This window comes from Macaca mulatta, chromosome 16 (genome assembly GCF_049350105.2).
Source record: "Macaca mulatta isolate MMU2019108-1 chromosome 16, T2T-MMU8v2.0, whole genome shotgun sequence".
Lineage (NCBI taxonomy): Eukaryota > Metazoa > Chordata > Mammalia > Primates > Cercopithecidae > Macaca > Macaca mulatta.
In genome coordinates this window covers 50,954,215-50,972,569 of record NC_133421.1, presented here as the reverse complement: position 1 = coordinate 50,972,569, position 18,355 = coordinate 50,954,215, and the positions used below count along the sequence as shown (strand labels likewise).

The 18,355-nt window shown below is 40.7% G+C and overlaps 1 protein-coding gene across 35 annotated transcripts in view; it reads right to left on the bottom strand.

Moving 5' to 3' along the window:
- The window catches only part of TRIM37 (tripartite motif containing 37), a 125,004-nt gene that overhangs the window by 27,335 nt on the left and 79,314 nt on the right, over positions 1 to 18,355 (bottom strand). For 25 of the 35 annotated variants that reach the window (XM_015119114.3, XM_077968953.1, XM_077968949.1 and 22 more), the window contains 3 exon segments: positions 7,646 to 7,774; positions 5,963 to 6,152; positions 2,859 to 2,977 (listed from right to left, as the gene is read on the bottom strand). In XM_015119114.3, coding sequence (XP_014974600.2) covers positions 2,859 to 2,977; positions 5,963 to 6,152; positions 7,646 to 7,774 — 438 coding nt within the window. 35 annotated transcript variants of the gene reach the window in all.

Below are 18,355 nucleotides of genomic sequence, written 5' to 3'. Positions count from 1 at the left end.
CGTGCTCAGCCTTCCAATTTCTTTTCTTTTTTTTGGGGGGGGGACGAAGTTTCGCTCTTGTTGCCCAGGCTGGAGCACAATGATGCGATCTCGGCTCACTGCAACCTCTGCCTCCCTGGATCAAGCGATTCTCCTGCCTCAGCCTCCCAAGTAGCTGGGATTACAGGTGACCGCCACCACGCCTGTCTAATTTTTGTATATTTAGTAGAGACAGGGTTTCACCATGTTGATCAGGCTGGTCTTGAACTTCTGACCTCAGGTGATCCACCCTCCTCAGCCTCCCAAAGTGCTGGGATTACAGGCATGAGCCACTGCGCCCGGCCCCAGCCTTTCAATTTATAACCCTGTGACTCTGAGTAAGGTTACTCACCTTACTCACTCACCTGTAAAACTAGGTTAACAAAAGCAACTACCATGTAGAGTTATTTTGAGAATAACACAATACTGGTAAAGTCTTTAACATATTAAGAACTTAGTATTATCTATTATTTTTATTACATATCTCATTTTTGAGCTGCCTAAATACCTTATCACAGCACTCATCATCCTAAATTATAACTGGCTATCAGTCTCCTCCCACACCTAACAACTGGTTTTCAACTGCTCTCCTTGCCACCCTCCTACCACTACCACCACACATACTAGCACACCTGAGAGCTATAACTTATTTCTATTAGTAACTGTGGCCCACTCTGGCAAGTGATTCTCAAGGAGTGGTCACCTCTGGTTGAGAATTATTTAGTTTAACTATTGGTTCGTGACTGGGGATGATTTTGCCTCCCAGGAAACATTTGGCAATGTCTGGAGACATTTTTGGTTGTTGTAACAGGAGGGAAACACTACTGGTATCTAGCGGTTAAAAGCTGAGGATGCTGCTAAACATTCCACAATGCAGAGAACAGCCCCTGTAAAATAAAGAATTACGTGGTCTAAATGGCAATTGGTGCCAAGGTGGAGAGTCTGAACTAGATAGGTAAGTTCAGGAATTTTATCACTGGCATCAAATACAACATCCGGTAAATGAGAAGCATTTCATAAATGTTGCATGAAAAAAATGAGCTTATTATTGTCATTTGAGATAGAGTCTCACCCTGTCATCCAGGCTGGAGTGCAGTGGCGTGATCTTGGCTCACTGCAACCTCTGCCTCCTGGTTCAAGCAATTCTCCTGCGTTAGCCTCCCGACTAGCTGAGATTACAGGTGTCTGCTACCACACCTGGCTAATTTTTGTATATGTAGTAGAGATGAGGTGTCACTATTTTTGCCAGGCTGGTCTCGAACTCCCGACTTCAAGTAATCTGCCTGCCTCAGCCTCCCAAAGTACTGGGATTACAGGCATGAGCCACTGCGCTTGGTGGAAGAAAAATGTAATTCCAGTATATTCTGTAGTAATTTAAGCTACTACAATCCAGTATGTATGGAGACACACAGAAACTATTCCCCGGTCGGGCACAGTGGCTCACGCCTGTAATGCCAGCACTTTGGGAGGCCAAGGCGAGTGGATCATGAGGTCAGGAGTTTGAGACCAGCCTGGCCAACACAGTGAAATACCGTCTCTTACTAAAAATACAAAAATTAGCCGGGCATGTTGGCAGGACCTGTAATCCCCGCTACACAGAGGCTGAGAAAGGAGAATCACTTGAACCCGGGAGTTGGAGATTGCAGTGAGCCAAGATTGCGCCACTGCACTCCAGCCTGTGTGACAGAGCTAGACTCCGTCTTGGGGGAAACAAAAAACAACAGAAAGTTATTCCCCACAGGCCTGTTCTATAAAGATCATCAATCATAATATTTCTTTCCTGATGTTTTAACAATAAACACATCATTTACAAAAATCTTTTCTATTTAATCTCTTCTACTGAAATAATGCTGCCCACTACAGGAGCACCAACTAAGAAAACCAAAATGTTTAGTGTTCTTTAACTGAGAAACCTGAAAATGCCACCACCCACACACCCTCTTCTTAGGGCAGCTGAGTAGATGCTGGCACCTGCACGTATGCTTTGAGCTACAATTCATCAATCATTGAAATTCAAATGAGTGCAGAGGTGGAAGGTGGCAGAGTTTCACTAAGAAATGAAAAAATTACAAGGCCAAATATCATTAAGAGAGGACATTCTTTTCTACCAATTTATACAGGACACAGCAAGGGCAATACACATAGCCTTGTTCCAAGCACCTCTGTTGCCCCAAATTGCAAAATGTCTTCTATGCTTTTAGATAAACAATAATGAACTTGGAAGAATATTCAAAGGAAACATTAGAAAGTATATCTGAGAAAAAGCTGAAGTCAGTCATCATATGGGATTTAAAAAATGGTCAAAACCTGGAATGCTTCTTTAAGAAGAAAAAAAGCAATCTGCAGACACTAATTAAGACTGACTAAAAAATACTTAACATTTACTATTCTAATTAGTCGTTCTGGGGCACATCTTCCCCATTAGATTGTGAACAGATCTAATTCAACTTTATATTAATAAATCTAGCAAAAATTCAATGCATGGTATGTAGGTGCCTTAATATATTTATTGACTGAACAGATGAACTATATGCAGATATTTTCCCCATACAAATGCCTGTTCTAGTAAGGCCTGTCCTTTTATGTAGTAACTTACTCATTTTGCCTTCCTCTGTATTTAACATCTTAGCAAATCAAATTCAGTGGTACAAGGAATGTTGTGTTCAGATCAAGCATGTCGAATAGCAGATCTCAGTAATGTTTCCATTAAACCAACCACTCCCTATCCCTATCACTACCACTACGACTACCACCACCACCACCACCACCACCACCACCCACCACCAAAAAAGGGACAGAATTCTCATTTCCTGCTTACTTGTAAGTTTATCATTCCTTACCTTCTTCAGGGGCAGCTGAAGCTCCTTCAGGTAGTACAGGCTGTAACTCTCCAGTTTCAGAATTATTTTCCAAATCAGTCATCTGCAGTCCTTCCAGATGACCTCCTTTAGCATTAGCCCTCAAAGAAGAAAACAACTTGGTATTTTTATGTAACTAGTAAGTGACACAATAATCTATATTTTCTTTTTGAACTGAGCACCAAACTAAGTAGGGTACGTCTCTGGTGTTTAACAATAAATTTCAAATTTTATCTTAAAATATTTCATTAAGGGCCGGGCGCAGTGGCTCATGCCTGTAATCCCAGCACCTTGGGAGGCCAAGGCGGGTGGATCACCTGAGGTAAGAGTTCAAGACCAGCCTGGACAAGATGGTGAAGCTCTGTCTCTACTAAAAATACAAAAATTAGCCAGGTGTGGTGGTGGGCGCCTGTAATCCCAGCTACTTGGGAGGCTGAGGCAGAGAACTGCTTGAACCCAGGAGGCAGAGGTTGCAGTGAGCCGAGATTGCACTGCTGCACTGCAGCCTGGGCGACAGAGCAAGACTCTGTCTCAAAAAAAATAAATAAAAAATAAAATTAAATAAAAAAATGTCACTTAACATTCACAAAAAAAGTTATGAAATGGTGGATTGTATCAATGTTAGTATCCTGGTTGTGACACTGTACTACAGTTTTGCAAAATGTTACTGGGGAGAAAAGTACACAAGATGTCTCTGCATTATTTCTTACAACTGCATGTGAATCTATAATTAGCTCAATAAAATTTTAACTTATAAATATAAATGGAAGTTTTAAATAATATGTTCTAAGAGGGAAAGACTTTTAAGATATATTATTATTACTATTATTTGAGATGGAGTCTCAGTCGGTCACCCAGGCTAGCGTGTAGTGATGTGATCTCAGCTCACTGCAACCTCTGCCTCCTGGGCTTAAGCGATTCTCCTGCCTCAGCCTTGCAAGTAGCTGGGATTACAGGTGCCCAGCATGACGCCGACAATTTTTGTACTTTGTTTTTAGTAGAGACAGTGTTTTACCATCATGGCCAGGCTGGTCTCGAACTCCTGACCTCAAGTGATCTGACCACCTCAGCCTCCCAAAGTGTTGGGGTTTACAGGTGTGAGCCACGGTGCCTGGCCTGAGAGATATTATTGAATGAGAAATCAAAGTACACCTTTTGTATTAAAAAAGCTACATAGTCACAGTTCCTTAAATATACACAAAAACTGAGAAGACACAGCATACATGAAAAATAAAGAACAGCATGAATGTGTGTGGGGCAAGGGGTTGGAAAACTAGGTTGTGGGAGATAAGGATGGGAAACTTTTCACTTATTCTTTTTTCCTTTCATTTTGAAACACTTATCATTAGTATTTAATATTTATTTTTATTTAAAAAATAAACAGAGGCAAGGTCTTGCTATGTTGCCAAGGCTGTTCTCAAATTCCTGGGCTCAGGCAATCCTCCCACCTTAGCCTCCAAAAGTGCTGAGATTACAGGTGTGTGCCACTGTGCCCAGCCTTTCATCAGTATTTAAACTTTTTGCTTACACTACTTTAAATCAGGCAGGGAAAAAAAAGACATGAGCTGGACAGCATCCACATGAACCAATCTGGCAGATAAAATCAACTGCAAAATGAGGATCATGGCTAAGAGCTGCAGACACTTGTACAGGATTTTACACTCTAGAAAAAAAAAACTAAGTTCATGTATATTTAACTGTGATGACTAAAGGCAGATAAAAATATCTCCATAGCAAATACAATATAAAAGCTAGTTGCAGCTTTAATTTGAAGAAATGTATAAAACATCAGGCTAGGTAGTAGGTAGGGAAGACAAGATAATCTCCAGTGATTTTAACATCTTTCTACTACTGAAACTTGAGCCACAAAGGAAAGCTAAACCACCAGCCAATCTTGTAGTTTTGGTAATGAGCCAGACACCTTGACTATATAAAATTAAGTGAAATTAAAGGGTGTTAATCTTTCTCCAATTGAGGTAAAATTCTTTTCAGAGTCTCCAAAATAGAACTATTTCATTGTTTAAATTTAGAAATAGGTTTAATATCCATAAAATAGATAAGCAGATGGATATTAATGGCTCATGATCTGCCACATCCATAGCCAATATCCATAATCACTCTATCTTTTGAATAGATGGAAGTTTAATTGCCATGCCTGGGATTTGAGTTTATGTCTCTTAGGGGAGAGATAAAGGTGTTAACTACTATATATCCTTTTGGAAAATTCCAACTATAAGTTTTGAGGATACTTTGATAAGAGGAGAGAAGAAAGGTGAGATAAAAGCAGAAAAGCAGTGTTAAAGTTGCTGTAAGTGCTTTGTTTCATACAAAATATATATAAATGCCTGTGACATGTAATATAGCCCAACACTAACATTTTTGACAAGTGTAGACTGAAAAAAAAAAATAAAAACCAAAAACAGCTGACAACCTTCCCCCCCCACACACAAATTTACAAGGCAGAGTTCAGATAAGGTTACGTATCATTGTGAAAATGAGCTCTAACTCTGAAAATGAGCTCCAACATATCTAAACTAAACTTCCAGTACTATCTCATCCCATTTAAAAAAAGTACTATCTCATCCCGTTAAAAAAAAAAGTGAAATCTCTGATATTTTAAAAAGTTAAAATTTAGGGCAGGTGCAGTGGCTCAGGCCTGTAATCCCAACACTCTGGGAGGCCAAGGTGGGCATATCACTTGAGGTCTCAGGAGTTCAAGACCAGCTTGGCCAACATGGCGAAACTTTGTCTCTACTAAAAGTACAAAAATTAGCAAGGTGTGGTGGTGGGCACCTGTAATCCCAGCTACTTGGGAGGCTGATGCAGGAGAATCGCTCAAACCCGGGAGGCAGAGGTTGCAGTGAGCTGAGATAACGCCACTGCACTTCAGCCTGGGTGACAGAGCGAGGCTCTGTTAAAAAAAAAAAAAAAAAAAAAAAGTTAAAATTTAGTGCAATAAATGTATTTTCTGTCCACTAAAAAATTAACAAGGTAGAAATTAATTTGTTCATCATGATGCAAACTTAAAGTTCCAAACAAAGCTATTAGCTATTATACCATTACATATACAAAACAACTTAATTTACCCCAAGGTGACCATTTTTCTCCTTTTCTCAACAGCAGGCAAGCCACTGAAAACTGCAACCACAACAGCATCTGAATCCAAAGCTTTACACTGCCGGTCTTCAGTTTTTGGCAGAATATCACCAATACTGCCATGTATCAAGGCTCGGGGAGAACTGTGCCTGCTCCCAGACTGAGAGCTTCCTGGGGAGCCTTCAAAAAAAGGAAGAGGGAATACAAAAATTAACTGGGTATGATGGTGTGCACCTGTAATCTCAGCTACTTGGGAGGCTGAGACACGAGGATCACTTGAACCTGGGAGGCGGAGGTTGCGGTGAGCTGAGATTGTACTACACTCCAGCCTAGACAACAGAGCAAGACTCAAAAAAAAAAAAAAAAAAAAAAAAAAGGAGGGATAATCAGAAAGAAGGCAAATAAACATGGAAGGTCTCTCTCAGTTATATTAGAAAATCTCACTATATATGTTAATTTTAAAACTACATAAAAACTTCAAAAATAGGCCGGGCGTGGTGGCTCATGCCTGTAATCCTGGCACTCTGGGAGGCCAAGGCGGATGGATCACCTAAGGTCAGGAGTTCAAGGTCAGCCTGGCCAACGTGGTGAAACCCTGTCTCTACTAAAAATACAAAAATTAGCTGGGCGTGGTGGCGTGTACTTGTAGTCCCAGTTACTCGGGAGACTGAGGCAGGAGAATCACTTGAACACGGGGGGCGGAGGTTGTGGTGAGCCAAGATTGTACCATTGCACTCCAGCCTAGGCAACAAGAGCAAAAAACTCCATCTCAAACAAGAAAAAAACACTTCAAAAATAATTTTGAAACATATCCCATTTATTTTTATGCCAGGCATTTAAAATTAAGGAGTCCAGGCCAAGTGTTGTGGCTCATACCTGTAATTTTACACTTTGGCAGGCTGAGACAGGAAGACTGTTTGAGCTCAGAAGTTCAAGACCAGCCTGGGCAATGTAGCGAAACCCTGTCTTGGTAAAAAAAAAAAATTAAAAAAAAAAAAAAAAAAAAAAAGCCAGGTACGGCTGCATGTATCTGTGTCTGTGGTCCCAGCTACTTGGGAGGCTGAGGTGGAAGGATCACTTTTGTCTGGGAGGTCAAGGCTGTAGTGAGCTATGATTGCACCACTGCATCCCTAGCCTAGAAAACAGAGCAAGACTCTATCTCAGGAAAACAACAAAAATAAAAAATAAATAAAATCAAGGAGTTTAGAATACATAGTCTAATGGCTGTATGTTAAGGGTCTGTTCTGTTGTGAGATCAAGAAACTTTCGGGCCAGGTGTGGTGGGGCTCATTCCTGTAATCCTAGCACTTTGGGAGGTTGAGGTAGGAGGATTGCTTGAGCTCAGGAGTTTAAGACCAACCGGGGCAACCTGTCTCTATAAAAAACACAAAAATTAGCCAGGCATAGTGGTGCACACCTGTAGTCCCAGCTACTTGGTGGGGCTGAGGCAGGAGGATCGCTTAAACCACCGGTCGAGGCCGCGGTGAGCCAAGATCGCACCACTGCACTCCCGCCTGGGTGACAAAGTGAGACCCTGTTTCAAAAAAAGAAACTTTCAAATCCAACGTTAGCATTTTTGGTACCCTTCAAGATCTAAAGCTCCATGATAACATCAATTTCAGGTAATAAATATCTACCCCACTAAAAGTACATTCTGAATCCCTCAAATTTACCTTCAGACAGAGTCTGACAGTCTCCCTTTGAACGACTACTCTCTCCAGGGTCCACTGCTCTTCGAAGTGATAGACTACCTGCTACACTGGATCGAGCTGGCTTGGGCGAATTACTCTTCTTATTTGTGGCTGCAAAGACATTTAAGAACACCTCTGAATAGGATACAACAGCATAAAACTTACTATTTAGTCCGTCAGAAAAAGTTTTAATCTTACCTTGCATGGAAGCTGTTCTCTCTACTGTCTAAAAATAAAAAACATTCTGTAGCCCCAACTGGTTATAAAACATTCCCATCTTGTTGCTTGTGGAGCAGAATCTTTGTTTTTTCAGACGGAGTCTTGCTCTTGTTGCCTAGGCTGGAGTGCAATGGAGCAATCTTGGCTCACTACAACCTCCACCTCCTGGGTTCAAGCAATTCTCCTGCCTCAGCCTCCCGAGTAGCTGAGATTACAGGCAGCTGTCACCATGCCCAGCTAATTTTTGTATTTTTAGCAGAGACAGAGTTTTGTCATGTTGGCCAGGCTGGTCTCGAACACCTGACCTCAGGTGATCCACCTGCCTCAGCCTCCCAAAGTGCTGGGATTACAGACATGCGCCAACCACACCCAGCCCGTAAAATCTTAACTTAAAAGATTATCTGTGAGCTCCATAAGAAAAATCATACAAATTTCAATGCAGTTAAACAAAAATATAACCCATCAAACATATGGAAATTGTTTTTTTTTTTTTTTTTTTTTTGAGACAGAGTCTCGCTCCGTCGCCCAGGATGGAGTGCGGTGGCGCGATCTCAGCTCACTGCAAGCTCCGCCTCCCGGGTTTACGCCGTTCTCCTGCCTCAGCCTTCCGAGTAGCTGGGACTACAGGCGCCCGCCACCTCGCCTGGCTAGTTTTTTGTATTTTTTTAGTAGAGACGGGGTTTCACCGTGTTAGCCAGGATGGTCTCGATCTCCTGACCTCGTGATCCACCCATCTTGGCCTCCCAAAGTGCTGGGATTACAGGCTTGAGCCACCGCGCCCAGCCAGAAATTGTTAAGTATTATTGGATTAAAAAGAAAATCAATGCTGAGTTAGAAACAAATTACAATCACGGTACTTCAAATCAAAATGTCTGTCGCCCAACCAGTAGTGAAAAGAAAATGTATAGCCTTAAAATGAATTAATTAGCAAAAAAAAGGGACTATATGACCTAATATGCATAGATTCAAAAGCCAGGAAAACAATAAAAATAAACAAGCAAGAATGCTATTGCCAGAAGGCAGGGACCTGCCCTTGAATTCAGCCTGCAAATCTGTGAGTTAAATAAATCTCTTTTAAAAATAAATTTTTAAAAAAGAACAAAAATAAAATTGTAAAAAAGAATTTAAAAAAAGCAGAAGAAATCCATTAATAGATAATAAACAGGTTTAGCAAGGTTGCAGGATATAAGACAAAATAACTTACTGTATTTCTCTGCACTAGCAGATAATGTGAGAATGAAGTTAACAAAACAATTTCATTTTTAATAGCATAAAATACAATTAAAATACTTAGGAATTTATTTAACAAAAGAAATGTGAGACTTGTTCACTGAAAACCACCACACATTGTTGAAAGAAAATAGAGACAACAGCAAAGACATCCTGTGTTCATCCTGATTGGAACACTTAATACTGTTAACAAAGCAATATTCTTAAAATTGATCTACAGATTCAACACAATTTCTATAAAAATCATAGTTGTTTCTTTTTTTTTTTTTTTTTTGCAGAAATTGACAAGCTAATCCTAAAATCTATTTGAAAATGTAAGAGACCCACAATACCCAAAATAGTCTTAAATGGAACACTCACTTCTGATTTCAAAAGTTACTGTAACTACAGTAATCAAGACTGTGGTACTGCCATGTACACATATATATCATCAAAACGGAACTGAGAGTCTAGAAACAAACCCTTACATTTATGGTCCACTGATTTTTGACAAGGATGCCAAGACAATGCAATGGGCAAAGAAAAAAAGGGGACAATAACGAGTGCTGCCAATGGTGTGGAAAACCTGGAGCCCTCATATACTGTTGCTGGGAATATAAAATGATGTAGCTACTTTGGAAAATATTCTGGCACTGGTAGTTCCTCAAAAAGTTAAACACAGTTGCCATGTAACCCATTAATTCCACTTCTAAGTATATACTCAAACAAAACCATATGTCCAAACAAAAACCCGTACATGAATGTTCATAGCAGCACTACTGATAATGACCAAAAAGTAGAAACAACCCAAATATCCATCAACTAATGAGTGGATAAATAGTATGTAGTACAGCCATACAATAAAATATCATGCAGCCATAAAAAGGAATAAATATATGTCACAATATGGATGAACCTTGAAAGGGCTGTGTTAAGTGAAATAAGCCAGACATAAGACCTCATATGTTATGAGTCTATTTATATGAAAAGTCCAGGCTGGGCGCGGTGGCTCACATCTGTAATCCCAGCACTTTGGGAGGCCAAGGTGGGCGGAGCATGAAGTCAAGAGATCAAGACCATCCTGGCCAACATGGTGAAACCTCGTCTCTACTAAAAATACAAAAATTAGCTGGACCTGGTGGTGCACACCCGTAGTCCCAGCTCCTCGGGAGGCTGAGGCAGGAGAATGGCATGAACCCAGAAGGCGGAGCTTGCAGTGAGCCAAGATTGTGCCACTGCACTCCAGCCTGGGCGACAGAGCGAGACTCCATCTCAAAAAAAAATCCAGAAGAAGAAAAATCCATAGAGAATAAGTAGATTAGTGGTCACCAGAAGATAGGAGGAGGGGAAGATGGGGAATGACTCTTTGGGTTTGGAGCTCTAGGGAGAGAGTTAATGAAAATGTTCTTAGACTTAGATAAATGTTCTAGACTTAGGAAAAATGACGACCAGTTTCTCCACTAAAAGGATAAATGAATTATCAGTTAAGGAAAAAAGCGTTAATAGGCCAGGCGCAGTGGCTCGTGCCAGTAATCCCAGAACGTTGGGAGGCCAAAGTGGGTGGATTACCTGAGGTCAGGAGTTTGAGACCAGCCTGGCCAGCATGGTGAAATCCCGTCTCTACTAAAAATGCAAAAATTAGCCAGGCATGGTGGCACACACCTGTAATCCCAGCTATTCGGGAGGCTGAGGCAAGAGAATTGCTTGAGCCCAGGAGATGGAGGTTGCAGTGAGCCAAGATTGCGTCACTATACTCCAGCCTGGCGGACAGAGTGAGACTCTGTCTCAAAAAAAGTATTAACAAAGACAAAAGCAGAAATATAATGAAATGGTAAAAGAGAATGTATGAAATGAATCTAAGAACTTAGTCTTTGAGGAAATGAACAAAATTAGCAAACCCCTTGAGCAGGTGAAATCAAAGGAGAAAAAAAAAAACCACAAGTAAGCAATAAAATAAGTGAAAAAGAAGTTAACACCCCACATGCACGAGAAGTTTTAAAAATTTCAGAAAACAGAATAAATGACTGTACGTCAATAAATTTAAAGACCCAAATATAATCAGTTTTTCTTGAAAAACTATAGTAACTGACTTAGGTAGCAGCAGAAGTATGAGAAAACCACATCTGACAAGAGATTAATGACCAGGATCTAAAACAACTCTACAGGAAAAAATTTAATAATCTGATTAAAAATGGGCAAAAAATCTTAATAGATATTTCTCAAAAGAAGACATACAAATAGCAAACAGGCATATGAAAAAAGTGCTCAACATCACTTATCATCAGAGAAATTCAAATCAAAACTACAATAAGATACCATCTCATCCGAGTTAAAATGGCTTTTATTCAAAACACAGGCAATAACAAATGCTGGTGAAGATGTAGAGAAAAGGCAACTCTCATACACCATTGATGGGAATGCAAGTTAGTAAAACCACTACGGAAAACAGTTTGGAGGTTCCTCAAAAAAATTAAAAATAGATCTACCATATGATCCAGCAATCCCACTGCTGATTATATACCCAAAAGAAAGCAAATTAGTATATCAAAGAGATATCTGCTGTCCCATGTTTACTACAGCACTATTCACAATAACCACGGTTTGGAGGCAACCTAAGATCCATAGACAAATGGATAAAGAAAATGTGGGTTGGGCATGGTAGCTCACGCCTGTAATCCTAGCACTTTGGAAGCCCGAGGCAGGTGGATCATTTGAGGTCAGGAGTTCGAGACCAGCCTGACCAACATGATAAAACCCCATCTATACTAAAAAATACAAAAAAATTAGCTGGATATGGTGGCACATGCCTGTAGTCCCAGCTACTTGGGAGGCTGAGGCAGGAGAATCACTTGAACCCAGGAGGCAGAGGTTGCAGTGAACCGAGATTGTGCCACTGCACTCCAGCCTGGGCAACAGAGTGAGACTCCATCTCAAAAAAAAAAAAAGAAAAAAGAAAATGTGGTACATATACACATGGAATACTATTCAGCCATAAAAAAGGAATGAGATCCTGTCATTTGCAACAACGTGGGTGGAACTAGAATCATTATGTTAAGTGAAATAAGTAGGCACAGAAAGACAAACTTCACACATTCTCACTTATTTGTGGGGGCTAAAAATTAAAACAACTCAACTCAAGATAATAAAGCAATGGTTACCAGAGACTAGGGAGTGTAGCGGGTGACTGGGGAGGATGGTTAATGGGCACAAAAATATAGTTAGATAGAATGAATAAGATCTAGTATTTGTTAGTACAACAGGGTGACTACAGTCTACAATAATTTATTGTACTTCTAAAAATAACTAAAAGAGTACAATTGGATTGTTTCAACACAAAGGATAAATGCTTGAGATGATGGATACTCTATTTACCCTGATGTGATTATTATGCATTGTAAGCCTGTATCAAAATATCTCATATATCCTATAAATATATATACCTAAAATGTACCCACAAAAATTTTAAAAAAATTAAAAATAGGAGGAAATCAATAAATGCAACAGAAATTAAAAAGGCTGTTAAAGTTCTAACTCTGAAGGAGTTATTATACTAGTTTTATGAATGCTATTTATCAGACATAAAGTTTAATACAGCATAGGAGCAAACTACATACAGTTAAAATAATTTTATAGCATAGAAAAGAACAAAAACATCTGAATTTAATCTGTAAAACAAGCACAGAATTAGAACTAAAGTGGATTAAGGATAATGTAATGAAATAGATCAATTTCACTTATGACTATGTAGTCAAGGATCCTAAGTAAAATATTAGCAAACTGAATATAGCAGTGTTTTGATTTTTTTTTAAATTATAGGCCCAAACTAAATACGATACATTCCAGTATTTCAAGAATGGTCAACATTAGAAAAATAATATATTTTATGATAATAAAGTAATGGAACAAAATAGTAAATCATTTTAACAAATGTCAAAACGTTTGATATAATTCTATACAGCTTTAGTTTAAAAAGAAAGGAAATTCTCGTGGTAAGAAAAGAGGCAGTTTGGTGTTAGGGTGAAGGGTATAGGCTCTGAGGTTCAAGTTTTTGGCTATGCCAATTACCAATGTGAAACTAGCAACATTATTCAATGCCTGCTGCCTTGGTTTCCTCGTCTGTAAACTGGGAATGAAACTGACTTACCTTACCTCTTAGACTTCTTGTTAAGATTAAGTGAGTCAATGCATGTGATTTAGAATAGTTAGAATAATATCTGGCACACAGTTAACAGTAAATGTTAGCCATTATTGGTATTGTTGTTACTAGAAATAGAAGGATGTACCTTTTTTTTTTTTTTTTTTTTTGAGACAGAGTCTCGCTTAGTCGCCCAGGCTGGAGTGCAATGGCACGATCTCGGCTCACTGCAAGCTCCGCCTCCCGGGTTCACGCCATTCTCCTGCCTCAGCCTCCCGAGTAGCTGGGACTACAGGCGCCCGCCGCCTCGCCCGGCTAATTTTTTGCATTTTTAGTAGAGACGGGGTTTCACTGTGTTAGCCAGGATGGTCTCGATCTCCTGACCTCGTGATCCGCCCGCCTCGGCCTCCCAAAGTGCTGGGATTACAGGCGTGAGCCACCGCGCCCAGCCAAGGATGTACCTTTTTAACTTCTTTTTTTTTTTGGGGGGGGGGGGACGGAGTCTCGCTCTGTCGCCTAGGCTGGAGTGCAGTGGCCGGATCTCAGCTCACTGCAAGCTCCGCCTCCCGGGTTTACGCCATTCTCCTGCCTCAGCCTCCCCAGTAGCTGGGACTACAGGCGCCCGCCACCTCGCCTGGCTAGTTTTTTGTATTTTTTAGTAGAGACAGGGTTTCACTGTGTTAGCCAGGATGGTCTCGATCTCCTGACCTCGTGATCCGCCCGTCTCGGCCTCCCAAAGTGCTGGGATTACAGGCTTGAGCCACCGCGCCCGGCCTTTTTTTGAGGCAGTCTCACTCGTCACCCAGGCTGGAGTGTAGTGGCACAATCTTGGCTCACTGCAACCTCCACCTCCTGGGTTCAAGCGATTCTCATGCCTTGGCCTCCTGAGTAGCTGGGATTACAGGCATGTGCCATAATGCCCAGCTAATTTTTTTGTATTTTTAGTAGAGAAGGGGTTTCTCCATGTTGGCCAGGCTGGTCTCCAACTCCTGGCCTCAAGTGATCTGCCCGACTCGGCCTCCCAAAGTGCTGGGATTACATGCGTAAGCTATTGCACACAGTTTTTTAAACTTGATAGAAACAGGCCTGTAATCCCAGCACTTTGGGAGGCCGAGGTGGGTAGATCATAAGGTGAGAAGATCAAGAGCATCCTGGCTAACACGGCGAAACCCAGTCTCTACTAAAAAATACAAAAAAATTAGCCAGGCGTGGTGATGGGCACCTGTAGTCCCAGCTACTCGGGAGGCTGAGGCAGGAGAACGGCATGAACCCAGGAGGCAGAGCTTGCAGTGAGCCGAGATGGCCACTGCACCCCAGCCTGGGTGATGGAGCAAGACTCTGTCTCAAAAAAAATAAATAAATAAAAGAGAAACAAAAACAAAAAACTACCTATTGAAACATATAGCAAACCTCAAATTTAATGAGAAAAAAAACTAAAGGAATTCCTAAATAAAGTTGAAAAATTATAAAAATCCTACCACTGTTACTAGGAAACTGTTGAGGTAGCTGCCTAGACAATGCAATACAAAAAGTAAGCAGAAAAGGAATGAACAAATTATGATTATCTGCTGATGATATAAATATTCAGAAAATCAAGATAACTGATTGAAAAACTGTTAATAAAACAAATTCACCAGGCCAGGTGCGGTGGCTCATGCTTGTAATTCCAGCACTTTGGGAGGCTCGATGGATGGGAGGGTCACCTGAGGTCAGGAGTTCAAGACCAGTTTGACCAATATGATGAAACCCTGTCTCTACTAAAAATACAAAAATTAGCCAGGCGTGGTGGCATGCGCCTGTAATTCCAGCTACTCGAGAGGCTGACAAAGGAGAATCACTTGAACCCAAGAGGCAGAGGTTGCAGTGAGCCAAGATCGTGCCATTGCACTCCAGCCTGGGCAACAAGAGTGAAACTCCATCCCCCACCGCACAAAAAAAAAATTGTTACATTGGTTGAATACAGAATAAACATAAAAATCAGTATTTTTGTCTTTTATGTCAGTAACAATTAGAAAATACTATGAGAGAAAAAGAGATTCCACTCACAATAGCTACCTGAAATATAATATGTTGAGAAATGAATTCAACAAGACATATATAGAACTTACATGAAAAAAACTGAAAATTCTAAAAAAGGATATGAATATAATAGATGACCTGAATAAATGGAGAAGCACCACATTCCTAGACATGAATGCTTTGATGCTGAAAAGGTATCAACTGCCCAAATTAATCTCTCTCTCTTTAAGAGAGAAAGACTCTTGCCCAGATTGGAGTGTAGTGGCACGATCATGGCTCACTGCACCTGAAATTCCTGACCTCAAGCAATCCTCCCACCTCAGCCTCCCAAGTAGCTGGGATTACAGGTACATACTACCATGACTGGCTTATCAAAACAATTTACTTTTGTAGAGATTAAGGTATTGCCATGTGATCTTGAACTCCTGGGCTCAAGAAGCCATCCTCTCCCAACAGCATTCCATCATGCTGGGATGAACAGGCATGAGCCACAGTGCCTAGCATCCCCAAACTAGTTTTTAAATGTAAAGCAATTCCAGTCAAAATACTTTGGAGGAGGATTAAATGTGCAAGAACTACCAATAACATTTTGAAAAACAAAAACAGAATAAACATATCCTATCATAGTATTACAAACTATAAAACTACAGTAGTTAAAAAAAAGTGTTAGTCTGGTAGAGGACATGACAAATAGTGGGTTAAACAATACCAAATTGCTGTTTCTGTATGTCCAAAACTTGAGTACTGGCAATTTCATTTGTTTCAGCCTCTATGAGTTCAAAAACAGAACCATGTTTGGGAATCTGCTCTATAATAAAGAATGGATTTCATATTGCAGCATATTTCAAAAAACATGTTTCATTCATTTGGGGAAAACATCATTCCACTTACCTCACACAGCATCATATAAAATTAACTTCACATGAATTAATGACCTATATGTAAAAAAGTTAGAAAACAAAAAGTACCAGAAGAAATTAAGGGTTATTTTTATTAACTTGGGAGTTAAAAAGCCTTCCAAATAAAAACAGTAAGACCCCCAATGCCATGAATATTATTATTATTATTTTATTTATTTATTTATTTATTTTTTTGAGACGGAGTCTCGCTCTGTCACCCAGGCTGGAGTGCAGTGGCCGGATCTCAGCTCACTGCAAGCTCTGCCTCCCGGGTTCACGCCATTCTCCTGCCTCAGCCTCCCGAGTAGCTGGGACTACAGGCGCCCGCCACCTCGCCCGGCTAGTTTTTTGTATTTTTTAGTAGAGACGGGGTTTCACCATGTTAGCCAGGATGGTCTCGATCTCCTGACCTCGTGATCCGCCCGTCTCGGCCTCCCAAAGTGCTGGGATTACAGGCTTGAGCCACCGCGCCCGGCCGCCATGAATATTATTAATACAGATGTCTAAGATAAAATTTTAAACCTCTGTGATTAGCAGGAAAAAAAGGTGGCAATGGGGAAGAGACAGCTGTCCCTTGGAATACGTGGGGGTTGGTTCCAGGACCCCTGCACCAAAATCCTCAACTGAAGTCCCACCGTAAGATCTACAGAATCTGCCTATATGAAAGTTGGCCTTCCTATATGCATGTTTGGCATCACCCGAATATTGTATTTTCAATCTTCCTCTGGTTGAAAAAAATTCGAATATTAAGTGGACCTGTACAGTACAACAAGCCTGTGCTGTTCAAGGGTCGACTGTATCTGCAAAATATGTAACAAAGGCTTTTTGAGAAAGTTCACTCAAAAAGCTGTACTTTTTTTTTTTTTTTTTTTGAGACGGAGTCTTGCTCTGTTGCCCAGGCTGGACTGCAGTGGCCGGATCTCAGCTCACTGCAAGCTCCACCTCCCGGGTTTACGCCATTCTCCTGCCTCAGCCTCCCGAGCAGCTGGGACTACAGGCGCCCGCCACCTCGCCCGGCTAGATTTTTGTATTTTTTAGTAGAGACGGGGTTTCACCGTGTTAGCCAGGATGGTCTCGATCTCCTGACCTCGTGATCCGCCCGTCTCGGCCTCCCAAAGTGCTGGGATTACAGGCTTGAGCCACCGCGTCCGGCTACTTTTGGTTTTAATATACCATTTGGTTTAATATACCATTTCCTTGAATAGCAGGTGAGGCCAAATATCTTTTCATATTTTTATTGTACATTTGTATTTTTTATGTTAATGGCCTATTCATAACCTTTATTCATTCTACTAAATTGTCTTCCTTATATTAAGAGAATTCTATAAATTTTGCAATTATCTCCTCGCCAACCCATCTTTACTGGATTATTCACATCAGTATCAAACATTAATACAGCCAACTTTTTTTTTTTTTTTTTTTGAGACAGAGTCTCGCTTTGTCGCCCAGACTGGAGTGCAGTGGCCGGATCTCAGCTCACTGCAAGCTCCGCCTCCTGGGTTCACGCCATTCTCCTGCCTCAGCCTCCCAAGTAGCTGGGACTACAGGCACCCGCCACCTCGCCTGGCTAGTTTTTTGTATTTTTTAGTAGAGACGGGGTTTCACCGTGTTAGCCAGGATGGTCTTGATCTCCTGACCTCATGATCCGCCCGTCTCGGCCTCCCAAAGTGCTGGGATTACAGGCTTGAGCCACCGCGCCCGGCCTAATACAGCCAATTTTAATAAACAACACACACAAAGAGAACCTAGAAACAGACCCTCATCTATATGGTCAAATGATTTAGACAATGGTGCTGAAACCATTCAATGAGGAAAGAAAAGTCTTTTCAACAAATAGCGCTGGGAAAACTGGATATCCATGGGCAAGTCAGACCCTTCCCTGACACCATAAACAAAACTTAATTCCTGATGGATGAAAGACTAAAAGTAAGACTAAAAGCAAGAACTAAAACTTTTGGAAGAAAACAGGAGAAAGCTTCATGACAATGGATTCAGGCAATGTTTTCTTGGTTATGACACCAAAAGCACAGGGAACAAAAGGAAAAACACATAAAATGTGCTTCTTTAAATTAAAAACTTTAAATGTCAAATGACACAATCCACAGAGGGAAAAGGCAACCTCCACACTGGGAGAAAACATTTGCAAATCATATAATTGATAAAAGATTAATATTTAAAATATATACAGAACTCCTAAAAGTCAACTACAAA